Here is a 27,370-nt window from a genome sequence, read left to right as displayed (position 1 = left end):
AACGATGTAACATCTTCCAGGGAACCCTGCCATAAGAAAAAAATATCATCTATATATCTCCCCCAGTATTAGATGCTACTAGACTGAGGTAATGGGTTAGTCATAAGAAATTCCCTCTCCCACAGCCCCATGAACAGATTAGCATATGAGGGTGCACAAGCAGCCCCCATAGCGGTGCCCCGGAGCTGCAGGTAAAAGGAATCTTGGAAGAGAAAAAAGTTGTGACTTAGAGCAAATTGGAGTAGTTGTATAATCAATATTCTCAAGTTTTTTTCATAGTCAGACATTTCAAGAAAAGTTTCCACTGCTCTTAAGCCATCATTATGGTTAATTGAGGTGTAGAGTGATTCTACATCACATGTAACCATCAGGACGTCACAATCGACATGTATCCCATCCATCTTTTTTAGAAAATCAGTTGTATCCTGAATAAACGAGGGAAGGGTTTGTACCAGGGGGCGTAATAGATGATCTATGAAACGACAAACAGGTTCACAGAAATTGCCCACCCCTGAAACAATGGGCCTACCTGGAGGGTTGTTGATGTCCTTATGAATTTTAGGGATAAGATAAAGCGTAGCAATCCGAGGGTCTCTGTAGAATAGGTAGTCACTATCTTTCTTTGTAAGAGTACCCTGGGTTACTGCATCATCCAAGAGAGATCTTAGCTTCGCCTGGTATTTAGATAGAGGATTAAAAGTCAGTTTTTTGTATGTGTTCCCATCACTTAGTTGTTTTTTGGCCTCCCGTATGTACATATGGGTAGGCCAAAGGACAACATTACCACCCTTGTCAGAGGGCTTTATCACAACGTCATGTAGTTTTCTGAGTTCATTGATTGCTACTCGCTCATCCCTAGTGCAGTTGTCATAAGGTAAAGAGGAGGCAATCTGTTTAAATTCATTATCAACCAGACGGACAAAGACATCTATATTTGGATACATTGACAGGGGTGGAAAACGTTGTGATTTAGGAATGATGGAAACAGGTAACTTACTGGGTTGGATAGGTTCTTGTTCATCAAGAAGACTCTGAAGTGTACTCAATGCCGCTTGTTCCTCTACAGTGGGGAATAAATCAATGTCAGCAGGTCTATCAAATATTTTTTTAAATATCAATTTACGTGCAAAAAGATGAAGATCTTTTAAAGCAGTGAAATAGTCAAAACCTGTTGCTGGTGAAAAAGAAAGACCCCTGCACAGGATATCATGCTGTGCTTGGGTAAGAATATGCTGAGAGAGATTGATTACCTTCATTGAGGAGGTTGCGGTATCAGAGTCGTCTTGATGAAAGTCCCTGGTCTTGGTTTTCTTAGGACCAAAATTTTTTTGACCTAACCTGGTATTGTAGCTTGTTTTTGTAGCTGTTGGCCCCATTGCTTCACTGTCCGTAGAGAGGGAAGAACAGGTCGAACTTTTACGTTCACCCCAAATAGGCTGTGAATATTTCCACTTATAGATCCTATTGCTTTCCTTATCTTGGCAGTCACGTTGATATTTAGATATCTTTGTGATTTTGATCTGTTTCTCCCATGTGGTAAAACTTTCTTCCATGTCACCATAAAATTTCTCCCAGTCATCCTTGTGGATGAGAGATTTTAATTTATCCTGTAATGAATTGATTTCTTGATCGGTCTCAACTAAGGTTGTGCCATTCTTCTTGATGATAAGGCCCAAAAAATTATTAGAACAGATATTACAGATCTCCTCCCATTGGGAGGAGAACTCATGGTCGTCTTTGCCATAGGAGGGGAACACCTGTACCCGCAGGCCACGTGGGATAAGGTTCTCCTCAAGATATTGTTCCAGAGTAAATTTGTTCCATCATGTTTTAAGGCGGCGGTGGTATAAGCGTTTAAGAGTATTTTTTAAATTGTCTGAGGTTCTAAGATCATTAGATACAAATTGTGTGCCTTTCCCTATAAAAACTGTAAGGGCTTGGCTGTGCCAAGCTGCTTCTTTAGCAAGAAAATCCATATAGGAGAAGAGAAAACCTCTGTAATAATACAGGAATTTACAACAATTAGAAAGAAGTGTAAGAAAAAATTATATATGTAGATGTGTCTATTTAACCATAGAACCTATATGTATGACACATAAACTAAATGCAGTATAAAATATAACATTTATTAATGATAATTTAAAAATACATAATAAAAATAAAAGATGGGGAAAGGAGTCACAAAAAAGAAAGGCCACAGAGGTAAGTATCAGCAATACTAGGATAAACATGCACGAAATGAATATATCAACCAATTCTCCACATGAAGTGTTAAAATGTTATATATGCAGATAATAAAGTGAAACAGTGATAAAGTGCAATGTGCTAGTATACTTCCCACAATATTGGATGTATATAAAAGTAACAGAACAAGGTGAGAATGGTGTGCAAGGATCGGGCATGTGTTACATATTTAGGCTGGTACTGACCCGTGAGACCTGGATCCAACGCGCGTTTCGCCGGAGCTTTCACAAGGATATAGTGAGATGAAGGATAGAAGGGTATTTATAAAAAGTCCAACCAATGGGGGAATAGGAAATGATGAAGAAGTACTGTTTACACATGTGCTGCGTTACTGATATGGCGCCATATCGCATGGCCGTATAGCCTTTCCCCCTGCCGATGTGCGACTCACAGGAGCGCAGATCAGCTGGGGAAATCGGGTGCCGGCGTGCGTGTCACTGAACCGGTGGAACGCACAAACCGGAAGTGACGTAGTGCCAAAGGCACAGGAAGTATGCTGAGGTGTGCGTTCCACCGTGTGAGACGCAGGGAGAAGCAGATGGAAGATCATATTGAGCGGTGGAACGGAGGGGGGAAGTGAAAGAGGATATAAAGGAGTGTGTAATGATGCAAGTGAGTGCATGTGAGATTTGGACAAGACGTAATGTGAGAAGGTGAAAAGAAATAGTCATGAAGGTTTGGTGTGGAAGAATGTGAAAATACATATAAGTGCCACAAGAATATTTAATCCCATAGTGAAATAAATTACAGTTGGCAAATACATTACCATCCTGAATTAAAACAACAGACACCATAAAAAGTAAAAAAATAAATAAATTAAAAGTTAAGTCCATCTGCTACATGAATATATGGAGATCAATGAAATAACCAGGCTTACATGTATAACAAAATACCACAACATCAGGGAGAACAGCACATATAGAAACAGATATATATACAGAAATATATGGATGAAGGTCAAACACCATGGCGTATTCGTAAGTGCAGGGCAGTGATATGGAAGAAGTATCATGGAATCCTGATGTCATCAGCTGTCTGAAGAAATGTCTGAAGAAGATGTCTTCAGACAGCTGATGACATCAGGATTCCATGATACTTCTTCCATATCACTGCCCTGCACTTACGAATACGCCATGGTGTTTGACCTTCATCCATATATTTCTGTATATATATCTGTTTCTATATGTGCTGTTCTCCCTGATGTTGTGGTATTTTGTTATACATGTAAGCCTGGTTATTTCATTGATCTCCATATATTCATGTAGCAGATGGACTTAACTTTTAATTTATTTATTTTTTTACATTTTATGGTGTCTGTTGTTTTAATTCAGGATGGTAATGTATTTGCCAACTGTAATTTATTTCATTATGGGATTAAATATTCTTGTGGCACTTATATGTATTTTCACATTCTTCCACACCAAACCTTCATGACTATTTCTTTTCACCTTCTCACATTACGTCTTGTCCAAATCTCACATGCACTCACTTGCATCATTACACACTCCTTTATATCCTCTTTCACTTCCCCCCTCCGTTCCACCGCTCAATATGATCTTCCATCTGCTTCTCCCTGCGTCTCACACGGTGGAACGCACACCTCAGCATACTTCCTGTGCCTTTGGCACTACGTCACTTCCGGTTTGTGCGTTCCACCGGTTCAATGACACGCACGCCGGCACCCGATTTCCCCAGCTGATCTGCGCTCCTGTGAGTCGCACATCGGCAGGGGGAAAGGCTATACGGCCATGCGATATGGCGCCATATCAGTAACGCAGCACATGTGTAAACAGTACTTCTTCATCATTTCCTATTCCCCCATTGGTTGGACTTTTTATAAATACCCTTCTATCCTTCATCTCACTATATCCTTGTGAAAGCTCCGGCGAAACGCGCATTGGATCCAGGTCTCACGGGTCAGTACCAGCCTAAATATGTAACACATGCCCGATCCTTGCACACCATTCTCAACTTGTTCTGTTACTTTTATATACATCCAATATTGTGGGAAGTATACTAGCACATTGCACTTTACCACTGTTTCACTTTATTATCTGCATATATAACATTTTAACACTTCATGTGGAGAATTGGTTGATATATTCATTTCGTGCATGTTTATCCTAGTATTGCTGATACTTACCTCTGTGGCCTTTCTTTTTTGTGACTCCTTTCCCCATCTTTTATTTTTATTATGTATTTTTAAATTATCATTAATAAATGTTATATTTTATACTGCATTTAGCACCTGAAATGTGTAGATGCTATAGCTAACCTTAGCATGAAAATATTACTTCTTGTCCTCCATTTTGTACTTACCTGAATAAAGACGATTGCATATCCGTTGTGCTGGATTTTCCTTCATCGTTTATATTATCATGCTGTCGCAGAGTTGCCTCTGTGCTCTGCACGGAATAGGAATTTTATGGTGAGCTGGAAACCCCTCTTTTTTCTATAATGGAAATATCCAGGGTCTACACTGATAATTATGACATTACTCCAGCAAGCAGCCTGAAAACAAACCATTCTGCTGCCAAGGATATAGAACAAGCTGTGCTGCTTACAAGTATGACAATGCTATAACAATACTATATATTACATATTAGAAAAAAGGAGAAAAGCGTAATATGTGAAGACGCAAAATGCGTGTCTGGGATACTTGGGAGTTCTTTCTCTGGCTGATCTCTTTTCTGGTGCGCTAACATTGGTATGTTACATCTGGTTAATACTAGTGATGAGCAAACGTGCTCGCCACTGCTCGGTACTCGCCCGGGCATCTCACGGCTGGAGATGCTCGGCACTCTGCGAGTATTTCCTGGTTGCTCGGGCGGGAGCTCGGGTCTCCTCCCTGCATGTTTAGCGCTCTTTAGAGAGCCAATGAACATGCAAGGATTGCCTTGCCACGCATTGTAATGCCGTAGCCATGTTGGTTGTGGGCATTACCGTGATTGGCTGGCCGGACAGCATCATCAGGTGTATATAAGACCGGGCGCCGCCATGCTCATCACAGTCTACCCCGGAATCAGGCAGAGTAGGGAGAGGTGCTGCTGCATCAGGAAGAGATTTGCTTGTTTAGAGTTAGTATAGGTATTCCACAACATATATCTATAATATCCATCTGAACTAACAGTCCTTCTGAGGACTAATCCAGCTGCATATAATCCGTGCTAGGCAGGCAGTGTATGTGGCAGACTGCAGTGCATATAGTACAAGAGGGTCCATTGAACGTTCCTGCTGCTGTTGTTCTTACAGATATTTGTAGACATAGCCCCAGATATCAAAAAAAAAAAAATTTTGATCTTAATCCTGGTTATTTGCTTAAAAAGCAATCCAGAGTACACCATTTTTCTGCTCCATTTGCTTGTTAGCACTGCAGAATACAGTCAGATCTTTTCCATATTACAGCGATAAAAATCCAGAAATTTGTAGTGAACGTGGAAAATATTGGCCTCCATTTAAATTTTTTTGCTTTTGTCAGTGAAGTCATTGACACGAGGTCGCTATGAAAATTAGTAACCTACAGGCCCGCTATTTAAAACTGTGGTTTTCCGTTACACGTATCACATATAAGTGTGCTCCAAATTCAACCATTTCTGGCCTCCATTCAAATTTTGTTGCAGTGTGTCAGTGAAGTTATTGACACGAGATCGCTGTGAAAAATAGTAACCTACAGGCCAGTTATGTAAAACTGTGGTTTTCCATCACACGTATCACATATAAGTGAGCTCCAAATTCAGCCATTTCTGGCCTCCATTTAAATTTGTTTGCAGTGTGTCAATGAAGTTATTGACACGAGGTCGTTGTGAAAAATAGTAACCTACAGGTCAGCTATTTAAAACTGTGGTTTTCCATCACACATATCACTGCAGTTCAAATCCAGCCATTTGTAGTGAACGTGGAAAATATTGTCCTCCATTTAAAATGGGCAAGGCACATGGCAAGGGACAGGGAAGTGGACGTGATGGTGATGGTGCATGCAGAGGACGAGGCCGAGGCCGTGGTCAAGCTGAAATTGTGCCACAACAAACACCCACATCTTGTCGCTCGACCTTCCTGTCCCAATTAATAGGGGACCGCAGAATACCACTATTGAACACAGAGCAGTGTCAAAAGATTATTGGTTGGATAGCAGATAATGCTTCCAGTCACTTAGCCACCACCACCCTGTCTTCTACAAGGTCAAATCTCAGTAGCCTTGAATCTGGACTGCATATTCCTCACCATGATCCTCCTTCCTCCCACCATGCTGAGTGCCCGGAGACAACTGATCCCACACTTGGAAACTCCGAAGAGCTGTTCACGCTTCCTTTTATAGATTCGGGCCTCTCGCCAGGTCCACTTGAAGCGGGGCAAGCGAAGATCGCATGTAGCGATGCCCAAATATTTGAGCAACCACGATCACACGAAGGCGACGGGGGAAACTGTCACAAGAGGTGGATGATGATGAGACACAATTGCCAGAAAGTCAGGAGGAGGACCAGGATGCGAAAGTGGAAGATGAGGTAGTGGGCGATGAATTCACTTACTCAACCTGGCAGGGTGACATGCAGAGCGATGACAGCAGCACACAGGGGGAGGGAGGTGTAGCACCACAAACAGTCAAGAACAAGCAGTGTGCTGGCCGCAGGCAGAAGGCGGACAACTGTTCCCTGTAACATCAACACAACGGAAATTGCCAGTTCAACAGTTAGGTCTTCCTGAGTCTGGTTGTTTTTTAAAGACTCTGCCGATAACCCCAAAAAGGCCATTTGCACCACCTGCCAGGCCAGCATCAGCAGGGGTAGCAAAACTACCAGCCTGACCACCACCAGCATGATCAGGCACATGGCAGCAAAGCACCCGACTAAGTGGGCCAAACCCCAGGATCCAGCAACAGTGTCTGCGGGTAACACCACTGCTTGTTTCGCTGATGTGCGTGCACACCAATCCCCTGTCCATGGCGCATGCCAAGATGCCTCCAGCCCTACACCTGTCGTTGAACACTCTCAACTAGCACCATCAAAAAGCACGTCCATGTCCTTGTCCCAGCACAGCGTTTAGTTGTCCTTAGCCCAGTCCTTGCAACACAAGCAAAAATACGCAGCTAACGCCCCACTAATAAATTTGCACATTTCGCAAATGCTTGCGCCTGAAATGTTGCCTTTTAGGCTCGTGGACACGGAAGCTTTCTGCAACCTGATGGCGGCAGCCATCCCTTGGTACTCAGTCCCCAGCCGCCACTATTTCTCCCGGTGTGCCATCCCCGCATTACACAAGGACGTGTCCCACAACATTAGCCGTGCCCTCAATGCAGTTACTGGGAAAGTCCACCTAACCATTGACAAGTGCTTGTGGGCAGGGACGGTACATCTTGCTGACGGCACACTGGGTTAACATAGTGGAAGCTGGGACCCAGTCAGACCTTGGGACGGAACACGTCCTCCCGACACCGAGGATTGCAGGCCCTAGGTCAATCAGGGTTGCCCCCACAGTCTACAGCTCCTGCACCTCATCCTCCTCAGCCTCCTCCTCCTCTTCAGCCTCCAAAGAGCAGGCAGATCTGTGGCTCACTTCAGTAAACCGACAGCCAGGCATGGTCGTATGTGACAATGGCCAGAGCCTGGTGGCGACTCTGAGGCGAGGCAAGCTCACACACGTACCATCCCTGGCGCATGTGCTTAACCTCGTGGTTCAGCGGTTTCTCAAAACCTACCCAGGTCTGTTCGCTCTGCTTGTCAAAGTACGCCACCTGTGTGCCCATTTTAGAAAGTCAGCTACAGCTTCCACCACCCTTGCCATGCTTCGGCAGCATTTGCAGCTTCCAGCTCACCGACTGATCTGCAAAGTTGATGGTGAAGGAGTACCTTGCCGACCGTACCAACGTTCTCCGTGATTCCTCTGTGCCTTATAATTATTGGGTATCCAAGCTGGACACGTGGCATGAACTGGCTCTCTATGCCTTGGAGGTCCTGGCCTGCCCTGCCGCTAGCTAGCATTTTGTCAGAGCGGGTTTTTAGTGCTGCCGGTGGAAATATAACCGATAGGCGCATCCGCCTGTCAACTGAAAATGCTGACAGGCTGACTCTTATAAAAATGAACAAGAGCTGGATTGGGCCAGACTTCTCAACACCACCAAATGATAGCAGCGTAACATAAACTCAAATCCAGTGTCTTTTTTTTGGGGAGGTCTAACTTTATTCCCATGCTCCTCTGTCTTCACACCCAGACATGGGTATACTCTTCCTGATTTTGTCTATTTGCTCTTGTCCTCTTCCTTCTCTGCATCCTCATCCTCCACCACCATATCACCACCATATGTACCATATCAACATATCTACGTCTACGTCAGAGTTGTTGAAAGCTGTAACACAGCAGCCTGATCTGTGGCTCTCACCGCTTAACATACAGCCAGGCATGGTCGTATGTGACAATGGGCAGAACCTGGCGACGGAGAAATGACAGCAGGAGTAGATACGGTTTCCCTCTATGCCAGTCCTTTCTCCGAGCTAAAGAATATGGCTTTGGTGAAATACAACTCCCAGTGAGAAGCAGTTTCAAAACATTGGGCCCACCAGAGGATTTGATTCTGTGGGTTCACCTTTCTCCCCCGCTCAAGAGTCCCATAGCTGCTGAAAAGTTTGCGCTATCATGAACTCTCCTGATGGAGAAGCCAGGGCCCACCCAAGGGTTCTCTGGTGGGACCGTCGAGCCCTGTCGAGAAGCTGTCCTGGCTAAGAAAAGTGTGTGAGAAGGTTCCCGGACACTCTATGGCTGCTTTTTTTAATGTGGATTGGACGTGCTTAATTGCAGGTTATTTCTGAAACTGCATTGCAGATCAGGCCATTGCCCAACTCTGTAAACATGAAATTAAAGGGCAAAGAAAGATGTTTGTGTGTTGACGCACCACCGACAAGTGCGAGCTGATGTTGGACGGGCTGCCATTGCTTATGCGCCAAGCTGCATTACAGGACTTCCTAAGAGAAATGACAGCTGGAGTAGATACGGTTTCCCAAGTCAGTCCTTTCACTGAGCTAAAAAATATGGCTGTGGTGAAATACAACTCTCACAAAAAACTGTGGACTGGCCACTTACCATCCCTGGCCACATTCACTTGTCCACGTGTTTGTGGTCAGGCGTTCCTTCCCAGTAAGTGTACTGGGGAGGGCACAGGTAATGTTGTAGGACCTGTGCTCGTGGAAGGCGGAGACGACACCGGGACATATAGTGGCGTCTGAGTACCGAGTATAGACACCCGGACGCCGCCGCCATAAGGTTGTGGACAGCTTCCGCCTCCATGAGCCTAAAAGGCCACATTTCCAGGGAAAGCAGCTGTCAAAAAATTGGCAGTATAGTATTGCAGCCTGTGGGTGGGTGGGTGGCTGGCTGTATACTTGCGCTTGCATTCCAAGGAATGGGTTAGGGACAACTGAACGCTGCGCTGGGACAAGGACATGGATGGTGATTGTTGCAAGTCTGCAACGACAGGTGCATGGTGGGAGGCATCTTCGCATGCTCCAAGGATCACTTATGATGGGCACACTTTTAGGCAGTGACCAGGGAGTCAGATATGCTTCCAGTGGTCTTCCCCATGCTGTTCCCATGTCTTTTCAGCACTGTATGCATGTGTCACACAGCACATGGCCAGATAAGGTTGTAAAATGTTAAAATGACATTTCCCAGTGAATGCATTTGTCTTGGTTGAAAGCAATGGAAAAGTACAAAAATGCATCAAAAACACTACGTGTGAACATAGCCCAAGGTGTGGAGGAGCATTTTTGTTTTTGGTTATTTATTTTGCCTTATATACAAGTCATTACCCTGGAAAGGATGTTCCTTAACATATTTCCCGGGAAAATCCATTTTGTTTTTGTATGTTTTATTGTGAGTCCGTAAAAGTGGCGTAATACCTCTGACAACATTGTTGACAGCAGTGACCTGGAGTCAGAAATGCTTCCAGGGGTCTTCCCCATGCTGTTCCCATGCCATTTGAGCACTGTTCCCATCAATTTGGGCAATTTTTAGGCCCTCTGCTGACCGCCGGGGGGAGCCGCCGGAAAAATGTTCGAGTTTCCCATAGACTTACATTGGGCTTGTTACTTGGACCGAGCACTCGAGTATTCCAATTTGCTCGACTCGAACAACGAGTACCCGAGCATTTTAGTGCTCGCTCATCACTAGTTAATACATATATGCAATTCTTGCCTATAGATATCTGTTCACTCTGCAGTAAGGACTGTGAACCAATGACTGTCATTTATCTCATAGTGTGTTAGATCTGGCTAGTGCATATATAACACCCATCCACAAATATTTGCTCATTTTGTAGTAAGGTTTATGATGTCATGATTACCACTTGTCCTGTGTGGGTTCGTGTTATTAGACCTTTGATTGGCATTTTTGCACCAGTCACTTTGCCAGTTTCTTTGATTGCTTTGGTTATTTTATATACTATTTTTCTAATGTATGTTCCTGTTTGCAATTTTGCGTATCAATATAATGTTTTGGATTTTTTGAAGTATTTAAAGACTCAATTTTTTCCTTTTTTACAATATATTTCAATATGGAGTTGCTTCTTTGGCCAGCTGGGGCTATTAACACAATGCCCTACATGGCTGCAATTCTATGACTACTATGTACCTAGCGGACTCTGGTTTATTAACCATATATTTCATAGTAGAAGAGCAGGTATATACTGTATATGAACATGATGTCTGCAAATATTTCATGTTTTATTTTGCTCTTAAAAAATTTTCATCCTTTTTTTCCACAGGGCACCTCTATCATCACCAACCTGTCCTCTGTGCTGAAAGATCATGAAGTCTGGGAGAAACCTTTCCAATTTTACCCAAAACATTTCCTTGATGAGAATGGAAAGTTTGTAAAACGAGAGGCATTTATCCCATTTTCTATAGGTAATGAAGGTCTTCTTTGTATTAGTGATCATCTCTTTTATACAAGGGTTATACATTATTGGCACAGTATAGCTACTGTGATAACTTAGGGATCAGTTGGCTCCCGGGATGGTTTTCTACTGGATAGATTTTAACACCCAAAGAAGTCAGGGGGGTAGCTTCTATACAGGCCACAACCAGCTGTATTAGCTTCATACTCAGCAAAGCAAGTACTTCACAGTGCAAAAAAATCCTTGGTTGTCTGACCACGAATTACATAGTGCTCCTATCAGAGGCTGATGGGCTTACTATCCAACAACTTAGAATACATCACAGTCCATAGTATTACTTATAACGGTGACTTTGTCAGGTTTTGGAGCAGATTGTTATTCCCCAGGGGCCATTTTATGAGCATAGCAATCAATGAAGAAAAAGGAAAAGCAGCACTCACTGTATCGGTAAAAAAAGCAGTCCTTTATTTCATGACTGGATAAAAATAATGGCTAGCAGGGAGTGTGAGAAGGGAGAGAATATCCATTTTGCGCTAGAACAAGCTCTTCTGCAGGTCCAGGTTCTAGCTCGAAATGGCTGTCATCCGTCCTCTTCCTCCCTGCACTCCCTGCTAGCCGCCATTGTTTTTTATCCAGTCATGAAATAAAGGACTACTTCTTTTACCGGAACAGTGCGTGCAGCTTTTCCTTTTTCTTCATCGATTGCTATGAACTGTGTTTGCAAAGCTTTGCACTGCCATTACCGTATTCATCAGACTTGTGCCTAGGTTATGGGTTACGTGCCTCTGCTGCTTGTCAGGTGGTGCAGGTATTCCTTCTATTGTTTTCATCTTATGAGCATGTCTCACCTTTTAATACCTTAAAGGGAATTTGTCAGCAGGTTTTTCCTACCTCTTCAGAGAGCAGCATGATGTAGGGGCAGAGTGCCTGATACCAGCCATGTGTCACTTACTGGACTGCTTGGTGCAGTTTTGATAGAATCCCTGTTTTCTCTGTTGTAGATGTAATAGTGCTCAGCATGCTGAGCTGTGTATAACCCCGTCCACACCACTGATAGGCAGCTTTCTATGTACAGCTGTGCATTGGCAGCAAGCTGCCCATTAGTGGTGATTAAATCACACTGAGATTCTCAAATAAAGCGTTATCAAAGAGGAAGTATTAGAAAAAAAATAAATCAGTTTAGTGTATTGAAAGAAGGATAGGGACTTTTAAATTAAAGAATTTTAGAAAAAAGATTAGATTGTAATATTAAATACAATTTAGTTGTGTACCACCGCTTTAATAGCCTGTTTAAACAGACAGACCATAATAAATGACTGACGCTCTGGGTAAATATATCCCTATACCGAATAAATATTTACATCCAGTAACTCACCACTGACGTCTCATCTTACTTCAAGCCTTTGTCTTCTTCATCTTGTCAAACCTTTATGTCAATGTCCTAACGCCGACACTCGGTCATTGCAGTTTGCTGCATTGATCACAGCCCCCTTGAAAATAAAAAAGGTCACATATATATATACACATAAGTTTCTTGAATAAGAAATCCCCCCTGCACTGCACCGCTGAATACAGAGATGTATCCACCATTAATATATAATTAGCTATTATGCAACCCACTATTAGAAATGTAAATTGGTAATCCACCATTGTGCCCCCCACTAACTAAATAGCCACTTTTCCCCACCCAATACATATATTAATTAATTAGCCCCTGGACTCTTTCCCCCAATTTATTACCAGTCATACTTTTGCATCCTCAATGCTCCGCCACTCTGCACCTCTCGCTCCCCTGGTTCATTATATTTACTTGCCTCCCTCCGACCCAATTCATTATGTCATGTCCTCTCTCTCTCCCAACCCCACCCTCTATTCATTATCATTTGCTCTCACCCACCCTCAGTTCATTATCATTATCTCTCCCCCACCCTCAATTCATCATCATTAGCTCTCCCCTACCTCCATTTATCATCATTTACTGTCCCCAACCAACAATTCATCATTACTTGTTGTCATCCATCCTCAATTCATCATCATTTGCTTTCCCCCAACCTCAATACATCATAATTTGCTGTTCCCCACCCTTCAACCTCAATTGATCAATATTTTTAGTGGTCCAAAATAAAGAAAATTTGTCTGCACTCACTAATGGGAGATGCTGTGGTAGTGGACCATTAATCCAAAGAATCCAGGAAGAAGAATCAACCACACTCTCTGTAGGTAAGCTGCAAGTGTTTATTTCTAAAATAAACACTTATAACTTACCTACAGAGAATGTGGTGGATTCTTCTTCTTGTCTTTTTAGTGGTGCATGAAACGGTATTCAACCGCGCTTTTGTGCATGCCTAAAAAGACAAACACTGCCAGAGCATAGGCGAGACAGAGTCCAAGGTGACTCTGCCTGCCTCATTATAGCAAATGTTCCATCAGGGGTTTCTGAATCACAGTTTTTCAGAGATTTAAATGGAACCCCAATGTAGGTGCTCAGCGTAGGGTGCAAGATAAATATGAACCTTATTGCAGTTTTGGGAGGCAGAAAGGACAAATCAACAGCAGGTAAAGATTTGCTTTTGTTTTTTTATTTTTATTTTTTGCGGGGATCACACTGGGGTGCAGTATAAATGATTTTTCGAGTACGAACGATTATTACAATGATACCACATTTATGTTTTTTTTCATGTTTTGCTACTTTTACACACTGAAAATGCTTTTTTACAAAAACTTATTTTTAGCATCATCTTTTGAGAGCTGTATTTTTTTTTATTTTTCTGTGGACAGAGTCATGGGAGGGCAGGTGTTCTGTGGGATGAGTTGAAGTTTTGGTACCATTTTATAGTGCATAACATTTTTTAACTCGCTTTCTATTCCTATTTTTGGGGAAAAAAATGACAATTCAGGAATTTTTTTTTTATTTTGTTGATACTATTCACCATATGGTTAAAGTGATAAGGTAGCTTTATTTTTCAGGTCAGTACAATTACAGGGATACCACATTTGCATATAGTAATTTTTATGTTTTGCTGCTTTTGCACACTAAACACAATTTTATAGGAAAAAAAATTGTATTTGCATTGCCATATTTTGAGAGTTTTAACTTTTTTAGTTTTCTGCTTGTGGAGCTCAGTTAGGGCTTGTTTTTTGCGGAATGTTGTTTTCAAATAAACTTTTAAAGTAAATTTTATCTTTAACACTTTTTGATTGCATTTTGCTCCACTTTTTGTTTGGCTGTATGATGAAAAAACATTTAATATTTTTACAATTTTTGTTTTTCCTTTTATTTATTTTTTTTAACTTATTCACTCTATGGGACTTGATTTTTTTTCTGATACCAGGTATAATGCATTGCAACACATATGCATTAAATTGCATTAGAGCAGAGGTCTCAAACACGCAACCCTTGAGGCTGCTTTATGCGGCCCGCAGGCACCACAGACCCCTTGACGATCCCGACTTGCTCCAGGAGGAGCCGCCGACAGCTGTGTAGATTTGCCGCGCAGAGACAGTCTCCCAGCACCGCACTACCAATGCCAGCCCCCGGCCAATCAGAGGCCAGCAACTGACATTTGCATGCTGGCGTATGACGTCACTGTCATTCGCAGATGTCAGCTGCTGGGCTCTGATTGACCAGCGGCTGGCATTGGTAATGCTGTGCTGGGAGACTGTCTCTGCGCTGCAATGCAGCACTGCTGTCGGCGGCTCCTCCTGGACCAGGTCGGGATCGTCAAGGGGTCTGTGGTGCCTGTGGGCCACATGTGCACAAAGGATGCTGATGGAACGGAGGACAGGTGAGAAGAATCTTTTTTTTCTCTCTCTTTTATGTGTGTGTGAAGAACAGCACAATAGGAGACATATCCACAATATGGGGACTTATCCACAATATGGGGACTTGGATCGGGACATACCTACAATATGGGAACCTGGATGAGGACATATCTACAATATTTCGACCTGGGTGGGGACATGCCTACAATATGGGGACCTGGATTAGGACATATCTACAATATGGGGACATCTACAATATGGGACCTGGATGGGGACATACCTACAATATGGGGACATATCTACAATATGGGGACCTGAAAGGGGCATTACTACGGAATGGGGGCCATTATTACCAGATGGGGACATTACTCCAAGATGGGGCCCAGGATGGGGCATTACTCCAAGATGGGGACCAGGATGGGGACATTACTACAAGATGAGGACCAGGATGGGGCACATTAGTACAAGATGAGGACCAGGATGAGGCTCATTACTACAAGATGAGGACAAGGATGGGGCCAATTACTACAAGATTAGGACCAGGATGGGGGCATTACTACAAGATGAGGGCCAGGATGGGGACATTAATACAAGATGAGGACATTACTACAAGATGAGGGCCAGGATGGGGATATTGGTACAAGATGAGGGACAGGATGGGGGGGGACATAACTACAAGAAGAGGGCTAGGATGAGGACATTGCTACAAGATGAGGGCCAGGATGGGGGACATTGCTACAAGATGAGGGCCAGGATGGGGCACATTACTACAAAATGAGGACCAAGATGGGACACATTACTACAAGATTAGGACCAGGATGGGACACATTACTACAAGATTAGGACCAGGATGGGCACATTTCTACAAGATTAGGACAAGGATGGGGCACATTACTACAAGATTAGGACCAGGATAGGGCACATTACTCCAAGATTAGGACCAGGATGGGGCACATTACTCAAAGATTAGGACCAGGATGGGACACATTACTTCAAGTTGAGGACTAGGATGGGGCATATTACTACAAGATTAGGACCAGGATGGGGCACATTACTACAAGATTAGGACCAGGATGGGGACAAACCTACACTATGGGGATCTGGATGGGGACATTTGTACAATATGGGGACATATGTACAATATGGGGACCAGGATGGGACATTACTACCGGATGGGGGACATTACTACAAGATGGGGACATTACTCCAAGATGGGGACCAGGATGGGGACATTACTACAAGATGAGGACCAGGATGGGGCTCATTACTACAAGATTAGGACCAGGATGGGGCTCATTGCTACAAGATGGAGGCCAGAATGGGACACATTACTAAAAGATGAGGACCAGCATAGGTCCAATTACTACAAGATGAGGGCCAGGATGGGGGCATTGCTACAAGATGAGGGCCAGGATGGGGGATATTGCTACAACATGAGGGCCAGGATGGGGACATTGCTACAAGATGAGGGCCAGGATGGGGACATTGCTACAAGATGAGAGTCAGGATGGGGACATTGCTACAGGTTGAGGGCCAGGATGGGGACATTGCTACAAGATGAGGGCCAGGATGGGGGACATTACTAAAAGATGAGGGACAGGATGGGGAATATTACTAAAAGATGAGGGCCAGGTTAAGTAATATTACTACAAAATGAGGACCAGGATGGGACACATTACTACAAGAATAGGACCAGGATGGGCACATTACTACAAGATTAGGACAAGGATGGGGCACATTACTATAAGATTAGGACCAGGATGGGGCACATTACTATAAGATGAGGACCAGGATGGGGCACATTACTATAAGGTGTGGACCAGGATGGGGACATTACTACAAGATTAGGACCAGGATGGGGCACATTACTACAAGATTAGGACCAGGATGGGGCACATTACTACAAGATTAGGACCAGGATGGGGCACATTACTACAAGATTAGGACCAGGATGGGGCACATTACTACAAGATTAGGACCAGGATGGGGCATATTTCTGCAAGATTAGGGCCAGGAGGAGGCACATTACTACAAGATGAGGGCCAGGATGAGGGACATTACTACAAGATTAGGACCAGAATGGGGCTCATTACTACAAGATGAGGATCAGGATGGGGCTCATTACTACAAGATGAGGACCAGGATGAGGCACATTACTACAAGATTAGGACCTGGATGGGGCACATTACTATAAGATGAGGACCAGGATGGGGACATTACTACAAGATTATGAACAGGATGGGGCCCATTACTACAAGATTATGACCAGGATGGGGCCCATTACTACACGATGAGGACCAGGATGGGACATTACTGCAAGATGAGGACCAGGATGAGGCATTACTACAAGATGAGGACCAGGATGGGACATTACTGCAAGATGAGGACCAGGATGGGGTATTACTTCAAGATGGGAACCAGGATGGGGACATTATTACAAAATGTTTGTCATAATTAATATATGATGCTAATTGTAAAACAATATTACTGTATGTGGCCAGTTGGGGGAAGCAAAATTGTAAAAATTAAAAAAAAAAAATAGAAAATAAAACATGAAAAAATGCTGTTTTATATATAAACTAAAATAATCACAAAAAAGTGCACGTTTATTATCGCCACATCCATAACAACCCAAGCTATAAAAAATAAAATTAACATGGCAAAGATGTTCAAAAAGTGTATACAAAAAAATGGTATCTATAAAAATGTCACTTTGATGTGCATAGAATGCGGCCCCCCAAATTCAAATTTTTTCCATGTGCGGCCCATATACCCAGCCGAGTTTGAGACCCCTGCATTAGAGCAATCAGACTTACACTGCCAGAATGCCTGGTAGACGTTGCTTATTGCAGGATCTAAAAGGCCACTGTACTTGACAAACCCAGAGTTCTTTATTTGACCTGTGGGTGCCATAATAACCATCGTCTCTCTGCGATCGCATCACAGGAGTGACGATGGGGTGAGACAGGAATCTCACTCTCTCTCACAACCTTTTAAAAGTATATTGCTATTGTACATTGCATATAGAGTGCTAAACAGCCTGCTTGTACAGCAGGAGTTAGACTATCAGTTAAGCTGAGCTCTTGTCATTGATTCTGCAGGAGCAGCTCCTGTGCCCGCATAATCACCTGGATATACCGGTACGTCCATTTGCGGAATGCTCTTTAATAAAGGACATACCAGTAAATCAAATGTCGGGAAGGCATGAAATTAACAATACCATTGAATAAAGTAAGAATGCCTGAAAATCCCTAAACTAATAAAATTTCTCAATTTAAGGCAAATAATGTCCCTTGAGTTCTCCCTTCAGAACTAATAATTCCCCTTAAAGAAAAATAAAATTGGCAAAGTGGGCAGGGCCACGTGGAATACTCATACAAAATACCTCCTAACTTTTAGTTTAGGGAGAGAGACATGAATTGTGGCATCTAAACAGTAATAGTGCCCCTACTTAAGCCTCAAGTGTGATGCTACTTCATGGCACCCATAAAGTATGATGTCCCCAAAAAACAACCCAACAAACCGTTTGAAGCTCCACAGTATTGGCCCACAATATGATGCCCTCACAGTTCCCCCAACACAGTATGATACAGCCACAATGACTCCTCTCCACAGTATGATGTCCACAATCACACACCACAGTATGATGCTCCTACAGCTGCCCCACACAGTGTGATGCACCTAACAGCCCACTCCACACAGTATGACGCCCCTACATCTTACCCCATAAAGTATGATCTCCCTGTGGCGCCCGTCAAATGTACAATGTCCTCACACCCCTTCCCACACAATATGATGGCCCCACAGCCCTCTACAATATAATGCCATTACAGTCTCACACACACAGTATGATCCCCCCCAAAACTTCCTCCACACTGTATGCTACCACCACAGTCACCCACACAATATGATGACTTTTTCATCTTGTAAGATGCCGCCATCCATTTGAACTGAATCTTCATAATGTTGATGCTGACAGTTTAAATTGGTGATTGCTGGAGATCCGGGGAATCAGGCACGAAGTTTGGGGCCAGAGCTCTTGATCTTTGACACTAGCGACACAACTGATGTTTCCCATAAGTCTTGACTGTCCTAGTCTCTTGTGATATGTAGCTAATGGAAGCTAATTATATCTATATACATAAATTGTATCTCCTTCTCTATCCATCCAATTTGATTAAGCTGCAATGTGTGCTAGTATGCAAAAATGTGTTTTCTCTTGTAGGTCGGAGGGCTTGCTTGGGAGAACAACTTGCCAGGATGGAACTCTTCCTGTTTTTTACCACCTTTCTACAGCAACTTACTTTTGAGATTCCAAATAACCAACCTCGCCCAAGAGAAGATCCTATCTATACACTTACGCAAAGTCCACATCCCTACAATATTCGTGTTGTAGCCAGGGTGTAATTTTCAAATCACGAGATCTAAAATGTTTTACATCACTGCACCTGCTTCCTTAATTCTCTATAGATATGCAAAGGAAAATCATAAGTATAATGTTAGTAGAGATGAATAAATCGATTTGATGCAAATCCAATTTTAGGAAATTCACTGGAGCCAGCGAATTTGAACAAATTACAATTCAGTTTGTAGGAAATGACTAAAAAATTGTCCAAAAGCATTTTTTGCGCACAGAAGAAGATTGCATGTGCCAGAAAAGCTTCACATGACCCAGGTGCACCCGCGTAGGCTTCCCCATAATGGCTTGCAGCTATCATATCACATGGCATAGCACAGTCAATCAGAAGGCCCTATCTGTATAAAAACAGAGGCAGAGAATGCAGCAGGCATTTTATGAGGTATTTGGATAGTTCAAGGACATCACAGTTAATAGCTTGGCAATAGATAAAAATGTTAAAGTTTAAAACAATAAATAAACATTAGATATTGTGTGTGACATGACAGCAGGGAAAAATAGCTACCACCTGATTATCCATAACCCGGAGCATAGCAATAAGTGTGGAGGTTGCACCCGATCCCTACAGTCTAAGGGGGTCCTAAATGTGCCTTTGGCCCATATATGAACACCAATACTATTAAAGAGCTATGATAGATGGGGCCATGTTAGAGATTTTGATTAAGCTTCAAGTTACACCACTGCGCATAGCCATATATATTGAAGTCACTTGGACATCACAGAGGCTGTGCTTCATGAAAGAGCATGAAAACTATTCAATAGGGTGCAAAGAGACTCTAGGAGTCCTCAGAATGTAACACGCAAGTTTTCAGGGCAATTAGAGGCTTTTTTTACTTGCAATTTGTGGCAAATCAATTTCCTGCAAATCAAATTATTAGGTAAAGTTTGCTTAAGGTGGGAATTCAAATTTCAAAAGATTCACTCATCTCTAAAAGCTAGAAATCTTTGCTAATTTTCAATAGTTATTTGCAGAAAATGACTCGCTCATCTTTTTTTAAATAAATGTAAGCTTTATTAGAACTGAGTACTATATAACTAAAGTAATAAACCTGCTAATTATGCTTTTATCAGTAGAATTATATTATGTTTCCTCACAATAACAATCATATAAGAAAATTATTGCAAATTTGCAAATTACATCGTGTTTATATGGATAGAGAAACTTTTACTGTAGCTCATACTGTAGATAACTAGGATGCAGACAGAACTTCCCATGTGAGCAGGGCTGGATTAAAGTTGGTGAAGGCAGGTTAACTGACATTAAATCGTACTGACGAACCCCCTGGGGCCGTGGGGTACTCGGTAGCTGGGCCGGTCCTTTTCGGGATAGTCATGGTGGCAGTGACCCGGTCCGTGGCCCCGGGCGGTCAAATAAAGGGAAAGTAAAAGGGGAATAAAGTTTTTGGAATAAGGTTTGTGACGCCACCCATGGTATGCGGCTATATGGGGCCGCCTCTGCGGTGCAGATCCACTGGAGCTGATGGTGACGCAGCAGAGTTGGTTCAGCTCTCCACGGGCAGAGCTAAGCTCCAGGGCAGTACAGATGATTTTATGAGGTAGATGTTGTCGGTGCAGTGTAGTGCAGGGCAGGTGATGCAGTAATTAGAAAGGGCACAGTGGGGTGCAGTCTTCAGGTATTTACTCACAGTTCTTAAGTTCTCCAAGTTACAGTTACCGGTGTGTAACCGCTCACGTTGTCCTGTGTCCTCCGGGGAGGTGATCCAGCAAACTCTCAGGTATCTCAGGAGCACTTGGACGGGACCCCGTTCTGTGTACCTCTCCAGGTTGTCTCACTGCGCTGGCTCTAACCCTCCTGCCCTGTGCCTCACACCCAGTGTCCCAAGCCAGTGGCTGCGGGCCTTGTCGGGTGACGTCTTCTCTGTCCCCTGGGTCCTGTATGGCCACCTTTTCGGCGATTAAGTGTGGAGTGTGGCTACAGCACCTGAAATGCTGCAACCTCCGGTTTGCTAGCTGAGACATAAAGTACTCCACTAGGCTGGGGCCGGTCCCCTACTGCGGCCTGATCCCTCCACGTCAGCGTGAATTCGGGCGCACGGGTGGCATCCACACTCACCGTGCCCCTGGGATCCCTTCTGTCTCTCTGGAGCCCTCCTCACTGCTCCTGACTTCTCTTCTCACTTTCCTCCTCCTGGACCTCTCTCACTGGGCCCTGACTGAATTCCCCTCCTGCTCCAAGCACTGGAACAGGAGACTGACTGAACTGCTCCCCTTGCTCCCCTGAGCAGACTGGACTCTTCTAGAACTTTCTACCTTCTTTTTATACTCTTCCTTTCAGTGCTCCCCTAATCTACTTTCTCCACCCACACCCATTACATGATTCACTCTCTTTTGGTCCCCCCCCTTCTAGCCAGGGACAGGGCTCAGCAGTGACCAAGTGCATCTTGCCCCGCCTGCCTGCTAGTCTGGAGTGGTGGAGTGTTGGATGTAGGTGTGTGGGTCCTGAGTAGTACTCCATCCTTACCTGAGAGTGGGGTACCACACCTCTGGGTGAGATGCAGTACCTCTGTGGCAACTGGACCCGCAAGGGCGCCACAGTACCATAAGGATGCTCTCATTCTTTGCCTGTCCCTGTTGGACTGGTCTTACAATAATCTAGGAAGTCACAAGTTGATATTGAGCTTATTCTTTTTCCAGTGAATTTATTGACAACAGTTTGGATTCACACAATAGAACATCTAATCATCTATGGCCATTTCTGGTTCCTCATGTGTTAGCCTCAAGAGATAATTTGTACTGAACCAATATATCTGCTAAGCCCCTCACCATGTTCCCTTTGTTTCAAAGCTTCACATTTTGACGAGACTCTTTGCCACTTGTTTTCTCATGTGAGAAAAATACAACCCGTGTCTTCAGCTGGTGACAACTGATGTAAATTTGCCTCTGCTGAACAATTTACAGACTCTGAGGCCTAAAGCCACCCTGACATTGGTTAAAGAGGTTGCCTAATACTTTCACAGTGATGGCCTATTCTTAGGATAGGTCATCAATGTCTGATTGGCGGTGGTCCGACACTCGGCACCCCTGCCGATCAACTGTTATCGATGGCGGCGGCTGCCGGCAGGAAGTACTCACTTGACAAGCTGCTTCATCTACTTGTAGTGACTGCCATAGGGTATTACACACCCGCCTCCTATTTATTTGAATAGGAGGCGGATGTGCAGTACCATGCCTCGGCCACTACAAGAAGACAGAGCAGCTCAGCAAGTGAGTACTTCCTGCCAACGGCCCCCGCCCAACGACACCAATAACAGCTGATCGGCGGGGATGCTAGGCGTTGGACCCCAGCCAATCTGACATTGATGATTTATCCTAAAGATAGATCATCAATGTAAAAGTAGTGGAAACCGCTTTAATTATGAACACTTCATCTAGCTCCTTGTCTTCATCAGAGTTTGACAACTCCTTTCCACTACGGGTCTGAGATGTACAAGTGTGTCCCATCTAAAGCACACTCACATCAAACTTTTTATCCTCTTAATATATTGCAAACATCATATTATACCTACCTGCTTTCTTACAATTGCTCCTTTTGCCTTTCTATCCACATAATTCTTCTGTTTTCTATTAGGACTTTGACATCACATGATTAAAAACAGACTTGGTGAATCCTTCTAAGCTCTATGTAGAAACAGGAGACCAATTTTCCCTATATGACTCATCACTCACTGCAATAGTCAATGGCATGGATGAGGAGCGAAGCAGCTGGGTCAGAAGTTAAAGAGATGAATGATTTCTGCAGGGACTAGAAACTTCCTGTTTCTACATACAGCAGTGAAAAGAGAAGAACTAACTGGGTAGAAAGACAAAATGAGTAATTGTAAGTACACAGTACTTAATGTATTAAGTGGATAAAAGCTTTGATGGGAGCGCTTCTTTAAGATCTGTACTGTGAAAGAAGCCCTACTTATTTGTAAATCATAAGCATATCTTGCAAGTTGGAATCTCCTCTGCATTTCTTCAAGTGGCATTTGTGAAAATGTTTCATGGAATTTACTGTTTCCCCATTAATATGTTGAATATATATTGCATTGTTTTGCACACCATCATAAAACAGATTATAAAAAATACCACAAAAAAGACAGCCAATGCGTATATAAGTGCTGGCAGTCACATACCATAACTTAAAAGTAATTTAGTAATTTGTCAGCAGGTTTTTTCCTTTATAATATGAGAATAGCAAGATGTAGGGGCTGAGAGCCTGATTCCTGTGATGTGTCACTTACCGGGCAATGTGTTGCTATTTCAATGTTTTATCTGCCAGACAGTATGACTACAGGACTAGGTGTCTTGTGTCTCCTAGTCAAATGTTCTGTATAACCCCACACCCGCCACTGCTTAGCAAATTCATGTCAATGTACAGTGTACACAGAAAGCTGCCAGTCAGTGGTGTGGGCTTGTTATACTGAACTCAGCATTCAGAGCACTGCTAGATCTGCAGCAGAGAAAACAGGGATTTTATCAAAATGACAGCAAGCAGACCAGTAATTGACACATCACTGGAATCAGGATTTCTGCTGCTACTCTCAGATTAAATGGCAAAAACCTTGTGACAGGTTCCCTTTAAAAACTACAATTAAAATCCAAAAGAATCATATGCTGAAGTCATGTCTGTGGTCTCGATAAATAATACTGCAAGATTTATTTGAAATGACTAAAAACAGTCAGAAAAGTATTTAAGTAGAGGGAATCCAAACGGAGGACTCTGCTGCTGGGGTACATGAAATAAGCAGCACAAGCTGAAGTATCACTTAGAGATATCCTGGGAACATAATAACCATAAAACATTCCCATAAAACATTACCATAGAACATTCCCGTGCTCAGCATAGTAAAGGAACCTAATACAACAGTAACTCAAGTAGTAGCCACATGTTAAATGCCCCCATTGATACATTGACTGAATGGGTTTGGGCCTCTCGGACACTTTTCTTATCTTTTCCATAGGGATCATTCAGTTGTCAGTTTTTCACATAGTTCTCAGTGTTTTTAATGGTTAGACCCTGTTCCTATTATAGTCTATGTTTTTGTTCTCGTGTTTGTGATTCTGTGTGGACCAGTCAGTATGCAAAAACAAGGAGACACGTCCGATTTTGATTTGAGTATTGGCTCAATCTTGTCAATGCAAGTTTGGGATCATAAAAATATTAGACAGCACTCGGATGCCAGCCATGTGCTGTCCGCGCTTCATGGACTGTTTGAGAGCAGAAGTTTGAGAAACATCCATCACTTTCTTTCTCATACGAGATGAAACTCTGATCAACAACACTGATGAAAATTGGTCAGTTTTTTGCACACAAGAAAAGTCACCAACATTTAAATGAGCCCTTATTCTTTATCCTTCAACCCCTTCTTCCTTCCACTATCCACCTTTTATTTTGTTCTGTACACCAGGGGTGGACATACCCTTGGTGCAATCTGTACAGCAGCACAGGGACCCAACAGGTAAGGGGTCCACTACCACCTCCAAGCCAATGGAACTGTGCATTATGATGAGCTATTGGACTACAAGGAGCCTGTATATCGTTCTTGGACAGGGGCCCTCTTTTGTCTGTCCACTTCTGTTGTACACCAATGGTCTGTTTGTTCTTTTTATCTACTTCTCATAGTTGTTCCTTTACTGGCTATTATAACTCTGCATTAATAAAATCTAACAACTTTAATTATAACCATAACTATATAACCAGGAGTAGGTGAAAAATACTGAAGTGGTGACGTGTTTCTATTATACTTTTCCTCCGATTGCTCCACTTCTTATTTTAACTTACAAATATTGATGTAAAATACTGACCAAATACTGAACGTGTGAATGTGGCCTTACTGTGGTGTCCAGCAAACACTTATTTTTTATATTTTAATCTCTGCAAAGATTATCATTCTGGGAAGCCTAACCTTTTCAAAGGTGTCATCATAGGAATCATTATCACTAAATGAACTAGTTCATATAATGTTAATTAACTGTATCATGGAGCATACTACTTCATCAATGCATGGAAACTTCCTCTAAGTTCTGTATGGACTCAGTAATAGTGTTGAGCGAGTATGTTCTGTTCCGAGTATGCTAGGGCCGAGCTCCGAGTATTTACAGCTGCTCGGTGATATGGTTGAATCGCTCCAGCGTGCATGATTTGCGACTGTTTGACAGCTTTATTACATGTGAGCAATGTGTCATGTAATAAAGCTGTCAAACAGTCGCAAATCATGCACACGGGAGCGATTCAACCATATCACCGAGCAGATGTAAATACTCGGAGCTCGGCCCGAGCATACTCGGCGAAAGGGTTAATAGAACATACTCGCTCAACACTACTCAGTAACCAAATTATTGGCTTCTATGTATGGTCTATGTAATTTCTATAATCTATTTGTCACTGTATTTTTTTGTATAACCAATAATTTTATTTTAAATAAAGCAATAAGAGATAAGGATCTGACTGCATATTTATGAACGTTCTTTGCAAGCTACATCTTGTCTAAATAACCTTGAAATGGGTGTAAAAGTATTATTGTTCATATTAAAAAAACACAAACATTGAAAAGAATAGAAAGAGGGATCATGAGTATCTAACCCTCAATAACCAAAGTACATGCAGTAATCTAAAAATGGAGGGTAATAAGTAGTGATGAGCGAGCATGCTCGCTCCTGCTCGGTGCTCGCCCGAGCATTTCACTGCTCGAGATGCTATGCGCTCGCCAAGTATTTCCGGGGTTGCTCGGCGGGAGCTCGGGTCCCCTCTCTGCATGTTTGGCGCTCTTTAGAGCGCCAATCAACATGCAGGGATTGCCTGCAACTCATTGCAATACTGCAGCCATGGTGGTTGTGACATTACAGTGATTGGCTGGCCGCACAGCGTCATCAGGTCTATATCAGACCTGGCACCGCCATGCTCGTCACAGTCACTCCGGAATCAGACAGTGTAGGGAGAGGTGCTGCTGCGTCAGGGAAAGATTTGCTTGTGTATTAGGTAGTGTAGGGAAAAAAAACGTACATTACACATATCCATCTTAACAAACAGTCCTTTTGAGGACTAACTAATCCATCTGCAGAGATATCAGGCAGGCAGTGTATATTGGCAGGCAGGGTATATAGCAGACTGCAGTGCATATAGCACAAGAGGCTCCATTCCAGTTCTGCCTTCTGCTGCTGTTAGATATTTCTATACAAAGGCCCATGTCTCAGGGGCCAGGAATACTTTTTTTTGGATCTTAATCCGCATTATTTGCTTAAAAAGCAATCCAGAGAAAAACGTTTTTCTGCGCCATTTGCTTGTTGGCACTGCATAATACAGCGCTAGAAATCCAGCTATTCACAAATGTGTTTTCTCCGTCACACGGATCACATATACGTTGTCAGAAAATACTGCCATTTCTGGCCTCCATTAAAAATTTCCTTTAGTGTGTCAGTGAAGCAATTCCCACCAGTTTGCTGTTCAACCTACTTACCTACAGGCCAGGTATTTAAAACTGTGTTTTCTCCGTCACACGGATCACATATACGTTGTCAGAAAATACTGCCAATTCTGGCCTCCATTAAAAAATTTTTTCAGTGTGTCAGTGAAGCAATTCCCACCAGTTTGCTGTTCAAACATCTTACCTACAGGTCAGGTATTTAAAACACTGTTGTCTCCGTCACACGGATCACATATACGTTGTCAGAAAATACTGCCATTTCTGGCCTCCATTAAAAATTTCTTTCAGCGTGTCAGTGAAGCAATTCCCACCAGTTTGCTGTTCAAGCTACTTACCTACAGGCCAGTTACTTAAAACCCTGTTGTCTCCATCACACGGATCACATATACGTTGTCAGAAAATACTGCCATTTCTGGCCTCCATTAAAAATTTCTTTCAGTGTGTCAGTGAAGCAATTCACACCAGTTTGCTGTTCAAACTACTTACCTACAGGCCAGGTATTGAAAACTCTGTTTTCTCCGTCACACGGATCACATATACGTTGTCAGAAAATACTGCCATTTCTGGCCTCCATTAAAAATTTTCTTTAGTGTGTCAGTGAAGCAATTCCCACCAGTTTGCTGTTCAACCTATTTACCT

At 43.0% G+C, this 27,370-nt stretch overlaps 1 protein-coding gene across 1 annotated transcript in view; it reads left to right on the top strand.

Moving 5' to 3' along the window:
• Window positions 1–24,385, top strand: part of LOC141157214 (cytochrome P450 2D15-like) — a 262,879-nt gene extending 238,494 nt beyond the window's left edge. The window contains exons 8-9 of the mRNA XM_073644207.1: window positions 10,994–11,135; window positions 19,113–24,385. Of these exons, the coding sequence (XP_073500308.1) occupies window positions 10,994–11,135; window positions 19,113–19,294 (324 nt within the window). The 3' untranslated portion in view covers window positions 19,295–24,385. The remainder of the gene's footprint in view (window positions 1–10,993; window positions 11,136–19,112) is intronic.
• Window positions 24,386–27,370: the final 2,985 nt, after the last annotated feature.

Source organism: Phyllobates terribilis, unplaced genomic scaffold (genome assembly GCF_046119375.1).
Source record: "Phyllobates terribilis strain yellow unplaced genomic scaffold, ASM4611937v1 Scaffold_8__6_contigs__length_399053987, whole genome shotgun sequence".
NCBI lineage: Eukaryota > Metazoa > Chordata > Amphibia > Anura > Dendrobatidae > Phyllobates > Phyllobates terribilis.
This window is presented reverse-complemented; position numbering and strand designations above follow the sequence as displayed.